Source organism: Sinocyclocheilus anshuiensis, unplaced genomic scaffold, assembly GCF_001515605.1.
Source record: "Sinocyclocheilus anshuiensis isolate Anshui unplaced genomic scaffold, SAMN03320099.WGS_v1.1 scaffold745, whole genome shotgun sequence".
NCBI classification, from domain to species: domain Eukaryota; kingdom Metazoa; phylum Chordata; class Actinopteri; order Cypriniformes; family Cyprinidae; genus Sinocyclocheilus; species Sinocyclocheilus anshuiensis.
Genome location: NW_015540128.1, coordinates 683,899 through 693,803, shown reverse-complemented (window position 1 = coordinate 693,803; position 9,905 = coordinate 683,899). Strand labels below are relative to the sequence as shown.

Here is a 9,905-nt window from a genome sequence, read left to right as displayed (position 1 = left end):
TTTTATATATATATATATATATATATATATATATATATATATATATATATACACACAGTATATATATACGGTGTCTCTGCTGCAGTGATTCAAGGAACTCGCTGAACCCAGCTGAGCAATGACTTGGCTTTTCTGTTCTCCTTTTCTCTCGTCTATAGAAACTCAAGTTCCCAACCAGCCGAGCTCTCTGCACGTGCGTCCACTGCCCAACAGCATCATCATGAGCTGGACTCCGCCGCTGAACCCCAACATCCTCGTGCGCGGCTACATCATCGGCTACGGAGTGGGCAGCCCATACGCCGAGACCGTGAGAGTGGACAGCAAGCAGCGCTACTACTCCATCGAGAACTTGGGTGAGAAACACGACTTAAGCCGGGCACACTCTGTGCGATTTTTAATAGTCCTTTACAGGCATATAACGATATCAAAATCTCACGATATGGTATTATTGCAATATGAAGTCCACGATACAATATTTATTGCGATATTTAAAAAGACAAATTAATAAATGGGATTTTTTTTTTTTTTTGCACATTTTAATGTTAAATTCTTCTATCTAATGCACTTTTAAAAGTTCAAAATTAAGCGCTCCAACCCATGTTTCTTAACTAAGAAAACTTAAGTCAGTGAATTGACTTGTAGCTGAACTTTAAAAGGGACTCAACCCTCTTTTTATTTGTGATATACTGTCTCAGTCTAAATTACATTCACACTGGTGTTTTAGGAAGCCAAACAAATTAGAATAGAATAATAATAATAATAATAATAACAGTGACAGTAATAGCCATATATTGTAAAACAATTGCACTGTAAAATAAATGAAAATTAATATTTCATAGGTGTATTATTTTTTCTTTACACTACAGTAGGGAAATTACAATAATTATTTCCTAATTTCTACACTTGAAAGAGATATTTTGAATTCGTACTGCATTTAAACCGCTAGCTGTCAGCAATTCATACAGCACTTTAAAGCTTTTATTTTTACGGAAACTCCAGCTTCAGTGAAAACAGGCTTACAAAAACACATCTCACTACAAATCTAGTGAAATGCTGTAATCATCTGCCGTGAAAATAAAGCATAAGTGGTGGCTGTTGTGTTCCCAGACAGAACGTGAAATAAACGAGTTCACTGCATTCATTCAGTGTGAACGAGTCGTTCTGAGATGCATCGGATCATGAGCTGATCGTCTGAACGAAGTGCGCACTTCACTTTGAAACAGACTTGATGAAGGGATTAAGCCATATTATATCATATAGGATTTTCAAAATTGGTCTCAGACGACCAAATCCTGGCCTAAATCACACCGTGTGAGCCGGGCTTTTAACAGCAGTTCTGTCAGGTCATGTGATCCGAGAGTCATTTGCATTGATTCATTCAGAGAGTCTCTGCTGTCATTCAGATCCCTTATTATAGATCATTGATCACCTGATGAGCAGCACTCATCAACATATTGTTATTTGAAAGCTCTTAAGTGCTTGTTATGAAAAGCGGTGCGAATTCATTTACTGAAATGGCTTCCCGTTCATTTCTTCATTATGAAGAATGAAATTAGAATCTTTTATTTAAAGGCATCTAATTTGAGAACAAGTGAGGTGTGAATTGATTTTTTCTCATCACACCTGACAAAAGACACAATGACAAATCTCGGATTTTAATATTCATGAGTAGGCGCGGTTAGTTCAGCGCTCATGAATACGTAATGGAAGCTTGTTTGAGCTCAAACACGCTCCCTCGTGTTAAAGCACGCTAATGTTTTATTTATTCTATTTTTCTGAGATTACACAGAAAAACGGATGTCAAGAGGAGTTTACGACTCCCTGAATAGCTTCATTAAAGCGCGTTCGTTTCGTCAGCCGTTTGCTCGTGGTGAAATTCTCACCTGCGCTCGGCTTCTGTTCTCTGTACGCTCATCTGGCCTCCTCTTACCTCCGTTCTGGACAAAAATAAGGCCACGTCCTTATCAATATTTCACATGGAATCCACAGGTTGCCATGGCAGCGATATTGAACCGAGAGCGGCTGCCCAGAAGGAAAAGAGAATCGAATGGAAAAGAGGAAAAGAGCATCTTCTGTTTCTTTGTTCAGGGGTTTCATACGGACACAAACAGAGCCATAAATGAATATTTCAAAGCCTCGATCAATTACAGCCTCAGAATGAAACTAGTTGCATCCTGCAGTGGCGCTGCTGGAAACAGAAGAGCGCCTCTTGTGTATTATAAAAATTTAATATTATCATCAATAATAACTTCATTTGAATTTCCTCACTTGATGTCTTGCTTTGTTTGCCGTTGTTTTTCTGCACTTCTGCTGCATTTATTTTTCCCTGAATCACTGAATTATATTTATGTCAGTGATTATTGTCAAGTCTCATTTATTTTATAGCGCTTTATGCAGTACCGATTGTTTCAAAGCAGCTTCACAGAGATTAACAGGAAAATAACAGTGTTGCAAAATTCAACAAAGACAAGTGTCACTATTCAGCTCAGTTTAGTTGAGTAACAGTGCCAATGTTGCAAAATTCATTAATTAAAAGAAATTATAATTAGGGCTGTCAAGCAATTAAAATGTCTAATTTTTATTAATTACATGATGTGCCCCCCAAAAAAGATCATTTAAAATCATTATTGTGTTAAATAGACATTTCAAAACTGTAGCTTTAGAAAGCTACGATATTTTGATTCAACATTGCATAAATAATGATTATAACTATCAATGGTATTAAAAAGTGAATATTTGAAACTAAAATCACCAGAAGGTGGCGGCAAGTCACTGAGAGAGTCATTGAATCATTTACACAACTGATTCATTCAGAAACGAAGCAAGTGGTTCTTTATGAATGAGCCACTGAATCACTGACTCACTTGATTCATTCAAACAGCTGAAACATTCATGAAGCAAGTGAGTCTTTATGAATGAATCACTGACTCACGTGATTCATTCAAACAGCTGAAACATTCATGAAGTGAAGAAAGTGAGTCTTTATGAATGAATCACTGAATCATTGACTCACTTGATTCATTAAAACAGCTGAAACATTCATGAAGCAAGTGAGTCTTTATGAATGAATCACTGACTCACGTGATTCATTCAAACAGCTGAAACATTCATGAAGTGAAGAAAGTGAGTCTTTATGAATGAATCACTGAATCATTGACTCACTTGATTCATTAAAACAGCTGAAACATTCATGAAGCAAGTGAGTCTTTATGAATGAATCACTGACTCACGTGATTCATTCAAACAGCTGAAACATTCATGAAGTGAAGAAAGTGAGTCTTTATGAATGAATCACTGAATCATTGACTCACTTGATTCATTAAAACAGCTGAAACATTCATGAAGCAAGTGAGTCTTTATGAATGAATCACTGAATCATTGACTCACTTGATTCATTCAAACAGCTGAAACATTCATGAAGCAAGTGAGTCTTTATGAATGAGTCACTGAATCATTGACTTACTTGATTTGTTTAAAACCATGGATTCATTCAGTAACGAACCAGACGTTCATCAGTTCTGCCGTGACTTTGATTGGAACTGTTTTTATTTGTGAAATTGAGCAGACAACATTGTGTCTAAAATGTAACAATAGTAACTTCTTGTTTATTGAACTATTAAATCAATATGACATTTGCAGTCGTGCAGATATTGGGGAGAAATGGCACTTTTGCTGGTGTGGTATTGCTAAACTATATCATATATAAATATAAGCGGGTGACTTTTTGCCCTGACTTCTTGAATTTTAGGCTCATATAGCTGCATGAATGAGGCGCTGCATTAAATGCATTGATCACTTTAACACATTTTTTTCATAATCATGCCAAATTAATTATAATATATGAATGTCCACTCTCTCCTCCATATAATGAATCAGTCTCTTGAGCACTGTAGCTTTAAGAGCTTTAATGACTCCAGAGCCTCTGGTCTGATGAATCGCTCACTGAGACGATGCATGTTAATAACTGCTGTAAACGGCCTCATCTCCAGCTCTTCAGAACAGAATCAAGTCAGGTTTTTGTGTTTGTGTGTGTTTGCAGAGCCCAGCTCTCATTACGTCATCTCTCTGAAGGCCTTCAATAACGCAGGTGAAGGAGTTCCTCTGTACGAGAGCGCCGTCACCAGATCCATGTCAGGTGGGTCACCGGAGCATCTCACGTCTGTTTAGATCATTTCTGAGCTTCCCTTCCAGTCTGATTATAGCCATGTGCTTCACACCAGTCTCCCATACGATCACAAACCTTCAGGAGAAACTTCTCAGGAGATATACTGACAGTACTTGATGTGTACTGTATCTTCATAATTATGTTCAGTATTTGCTTTGAAATGATTTTTTCTTCCATTGCATTCTTCCGTTAGTGAGCACAGAGAAATGAGAAGAAATTGAATCAATGTGGTTGATGACTCAAATGAACCATTGAATCATGAGTTTATGTTTTAAATAGATTAATGAAACTGAACAGTTTGAACTGATTCACAGAAATGAATCAAATGAACCAGCTGTGAATCATTTCAAACTTTTCAACTTTAGAGTTGTGTGTTTGTCTGATGATGATGATGATGATGGCTGGGTTGTGTGTTAGTTGTTTCTTGACTAACTGTCTTCTCTCGGTGTCTCTCAGGTGAGGCTGTAGATTAATCTGCTTTACTTGGTGAATCTCACATGCGGCTCATATTTCACTTCAGAATCAGAAAGAGAGAAACAAACAAATATATTTAGCATGAAGAAAATGCAGCTGATTTTAACAGCATATTTTTGTGCATATTTAAGCACATTTAACCCCGAATTCCCATTCTTGTGTTAATTTAATCAGGATAAATTAAATTCAGTGTAAATTCATTTCAGAATCAAAAGAAAGTAATATAAAAATATATGTAGCCTGAAGAAAATGTGTCTGTGCATATTTAAACACATTTAACCCCAAGTCCCAATTCCTGTATTAATTAAATCTGTATAAAATAAATTTAGCTTGAATACTAAGTTTATGTATATATAAATGTACATTTGCAGTACAAATAATCTTTTTTTCCATTACAATCAGCTGCTGAGGATTACTGTTGTGAAAACAATGGTTTCATGTAAAATTGTGAACTTAATTTTAAAACTTAATTTTCTTCATGCAGAATCAAATTTCTAATTTTCCTTTTGATTATGTGTGAAAATATTGTTCATGTTTGCTGAGATTCACCTTGTACACTAAAAAATTGGTAACCTAGCAGTGGTAACATTTAACTGGTTTGATTCGTCAAATATTTTATTTATTTATTTATTTATCTAGTTATTTATTCATTAATTTGTTTATTTCTTTGTTTAATTATTTATATATTTATTTAGTAATTAATTAATTATTTTAACATTTAGTTTTAATTATTTTATCTATTTGTTTATTTTTATCTATTGATAGTTAATCAATTTCTTTTTAATTGTTTATTCATCTATTTGCTTGTATTTATTTATTTATGTATTTATTTAAATTTCATGTAACTAAATCCACCTAAATACGTGAATTCATTTGAATTTTTACGGTCTAAATCTGTGGGTTACCACTTTTCACGGTGTAGTTCTTCTGACTTTCACCTTTACCTGTTTGTGTCACTATCTAGAGCTCAATGTTCTTCTTTGTGTCTCTTTTTTCCTCTGTCACTCCATTTTCCACTCTTTTATTCCTGATCCGTCCTGTCCGCTCTCATCTGCAATCACATATGATTTGCTGCATGAACATGACTCCACACAGACCCCTCGGACCCGTCCGATGACGATCTGTTCCATCTGTTTGATAAATTCCCTACCCCCATCCCAGATACGTCCACGCCCATGATTCCTCCTGTAGGTGTGCAGGCCGTGGCGCTCATGTCCGACTCGGTGCGCGTCAGCTGGGCCGATAACTCCATTCCCAAGAACCAGAAGTCCTCAGAGGTGCGCTACTACTCCGTCAAGTGGAAGACCAGCCACTCCACCAGCAGCAAATACAAGGTCAATACCAGTGCTTTTCAATCAAATAACTCATGGATACCATGGTAAACCAATATGGGAATTAGTCAGTGCCATGGTGTTAAACTTTGAATCAGATCAGACTCCATTGCACTTATTTGTTAAGATCTTAAGCTTAATGTGCTTGATGCTCGTCATACAGATGCATTTAAATGTGTTTCATTAAGCGTGTTATTTTAGTATCTTTGATATACTCTTATAGTTTTGTATAATATTTTCAACTGTATTTAATTTATATTTTCAGTTTTAAAGTTTTAGTAATTTTGATGTGTTGATGTGAATTTGATATGTGATTGTGATGTGTGATTATGACGTGTTTGTGATATGTGATTGTGATGTGTGATTATGATGTGTTTGTGATATGTGATTATGATATGTGATTGTGATGTGTGATTATGACTTGTAATTGTGATGTGTGATTGTTATTATATGTGATTGTGAATTTGATGTGTGATTGTGATATGTGATTGTGATGCGTGATTGTTATTATATGTGATTGTGAATTTGATGTGTGATTGTGATATGTGATTGTGATGCGTGATTGTTATTATATGTGATTGTGAATTTGATGTGTGATTGTGATATGTGAATTTGACATGTGATTGGGATTATATGTGATTGTGAATTTGATGTGTGATTGTGATGCGTGATTGTTATTATATGTTATTGGGAATTTGATGTGTGATTGTGATATGTTTGTGATGTGTGATTATGACGTGATTGTGATTATATGTGATTGTGAATTTGATGTGTGATTGTGATATGTGATTGTGATGTGTGATTATGATGTGTTTTTGTGATGCGTGATTGTGATTATATGTGATTGTGAATTTGATGTGTGATTGTGATGCGTGATTGTTATTATATATGATTGGGAATTTGATGTGTGATTGTGATATGTTTGTTATGTGTGTCTTTTTTTTATATATCTCTGTGAAGTTTTATTAAGTTTTAGTTTGCTGTTTAATCCATAAAGTTAAACTAACCAGAAATGATACATGTTGAAATTAAGTAAATGTATGTTCTTATATTTTATTTCAGTTAATGTTTTTTTTTCTTGTAATTATTTTTTCTTGTTTTAGCTTGATAATAACCCTGATGTGTGATTGTGACGTGTGATTGTGAATTTGATTGATATGTGAATTTGATGTGTGATTGTGATATGTGAATTTGATGTGTGATTGTGATATGTGAATTTGATGTGTGATTGTGATATGTGAATTTGATGTGTGATTGTGATATGTGAATTTGATGTGTGATTGTGATATGTGAATTTGATGTGTGATTGTGATATGTGAATTTGATGTGTGATTGTGATATGTGAATTTGATGTGTGATTGTGATATGTGAATTTGATGTGTGATTGTGATATGTGAATTTGATGTGTGATTGTGATATGTGAATTTGATGTGTGATTGTGATATGTGAATTTGATGTGTGATTGTGATATGTGAATTTGATGTGTGATTGTGATATGTGAATTTGACGATGTGTGATTATTACAAGTGATTGTGAATTTGATGTGTGATTATAACGTGTTTGTGATATGTGATTGTGATGTGTGATTATGACGTGTAATTGTGATGTGTGATTGTTATTATATGTGATTGTGAATTTGATGTGTGATTGTGATATGTTTGTTATGTGTGTCTTTTTTTTATATATCTCTGTGAAGTTTTATTAAGTTTTAGTTTGCTGTTTAGTCCATAAAGTTAAACTAACCAGAAATGATAAATGTTGAAATTAAGTAAATGTATGTTCTTATATTTTATTTCAGTTAATGTTTTTTTTTTCTTGTAATAATTTTTTCTTGGTTTAGTTTGATAATAACCCTGGTGTGTGATTGTGACGTGTGATTGTGAATTTGATGTTTGATTGTGATGTGTGTGATGTGTGATTATTACAAGTGATTGTGAATTTGATGTGTGATTATAACGTGTTTGTGATATGTGATTGTGATGTGTGATTATGACGTTTAATTGTGATGTGTGATTGTTATTATATGTGATTGTGAATTTGATGTGTGATTGTTATATGTGATTGTGATGTGTGATTGTGATGTGTGATTGTTATTATATGTGATTGTGAATTTGATGTGTGATTGTGATGTGTGATTATGACGTGGGATTGTGGTGAGTGATTATGACATGTGATTCTGTGTGTTTCAGTCGGCTGATACTACAGCCCTCAGTCACACTGTCACGGGTCTGAAGCCCAACACCATGTATGAGTTCTCTGTTATGGTGACTAAAGGACGCAAGTCCAGCACGTGGAGCATGACGGCACATGCCACTACTTATGAAGCAGGTACAAACACACAGGCGTTCTTGTCCATCTTATGTTATAAAACACTGAGTATACGGCTGTTTATACTGTGTTATAGCAGAAACAGCCACCTCAGTATCTGATCTGAGTCCATCAACACCTAAGAAAGTGGAGAAAATACTCAAATGCAATAAAGAAATAAAGAAATATTTAGTTCCATGTCATGGGGCCATTAATGTGAACGTGTCGTTCAATTATAGAAATATTAACTTTTGATGTCAAAGGGGTTCCGCTGACAAAAATTTGGGGAATATAATTCTTAATTATTAATATAATAATCACTCAGTTTTGGTATATATAACTACTTGATAAAACACCTCTTCCTGTGGTTTATGACAGCTCTCATCCACCCACCTGTACATGTAGAAAAACAGTGTGTATAAAAGCGTCTTTACTCCAGGAATAGACACATTTATCACTGTCTAAACTAACTGTAGTGAAGACATGAAACATCACGATCATAGGAGGCCTCGGGTTAATGAAGCTGTTTAATTAGTTTCTGTGTAGTGCTGGAATTAAAGAACTGCTCGTCATCTCTGAGCGTCGGATAGTAAAGTCACAGATATTAAATATGAAAGTCTCAATCTGACATGAGCAGAATACAGCACAAATGCTCTCTCTCTCCATTGGTCAGCACCGAGCTCAGCCCCAAAGGACCTGACTGTGATTGGCCGAGAGGGACGTCCACGAGCCATTCTGATTAGCTGGCAGCCGCCGCTGGAGGCCAACGGACGAATCACAGGTGACGCTCAAACACACATGACATGACAGGATAATAATTCAATTAGAGACTGTTTTCCATCACGGTCAGGACACAAATAATCCCATGTGGCAAAAATACAGATTTTTTTTTTCTGGCCAAAATATTTTGCTAAATATATGTTGTAAAATTAATGCTCAATGAATTATATTTTTACAATAAAATATATATTTAGTTTCAACCTTTATATACCAAAATATATTTCAAAATCGTAGAGTAGCTACATTTAGGATAAATGCAAATGTTATGCAATAGTTAAAATGCATTATAATGTTTGCAGATTTCTTGTTACATCTGAAAATTATTGTTTGTCTTGTGTTTTAATGCATTACACTTTCTAAAGATGCAACAATGTGTTATAATGTATTAGAACTGTGGTTACAATTATTCATGATATCATTATAAGGTGCATTACAAGGCATAATTAATGCATTAAAATACTTTAATAATGCATTATATATAAAGACTTTTCTTTTCCCAGTGTTTCCCAGTGTTGTTATTCATTACTAAAACTACAACTGTATATATATATATTATTTTTATTTTTCAAAAATATTAAAGAAATATATTGTTATAAAATATATTTCTGTAAATGTATTTTAGTAAATTTTGTCTATTTATTTAGTTATTTCTTTATTCATGCTATAAGGCATATAAAAGAGTCTTGATGCTGTGAGGGTCAGAAAATGATAACAGACTGTTAATTTAAGTGATTAAAACACACTCATGCTGCTCCGATGGCTCACACACAGATGTTTCATGTGTCTCAGCACAAACGCGATGCTTCATCTGACCTTCATCTGTGTGTGTGTGTGTGTGTGTGTGTGTG

At 34.5% G+C, this 9,905-nt stretch overlaps 1 protein-coding gene across 1 annotated transcript in view; it reads left to right on the top strand.

Annotated features, from left to right (window-relative positions):
* Positions 1 to 9,905, top strand: part of dcc (DCC netrin 1 receptor) — a 187,354-nt gene that overhangs the window by 142,934 nt on the left and 34,515 nt on the right. The window contains exons 15-19 of the mRNA XM_016484514.1: positions 159 to 353; positions 4,040 to 4,135; positions 5,735 to 5,973; positions 8,160 to 8,298; positions 8,951 to 9,058. Of these exons, the coding sequence (XP_016340000.1) occupies positions 159 to 353; positions 4,040 to 4,135; positions 5,735 to 5,973; positions 8,160 to 8,298; positions 8,951 to 9,058 (777 nt within the window). The remainder of the gene's footprint in view (positions 1 to 158; positions 354 to 4,039; positions 4,136 to 5,734; positions 5,974 to 8,159; positions 8,299 to 8,950; positions 9,059 to 9,905) is intronic.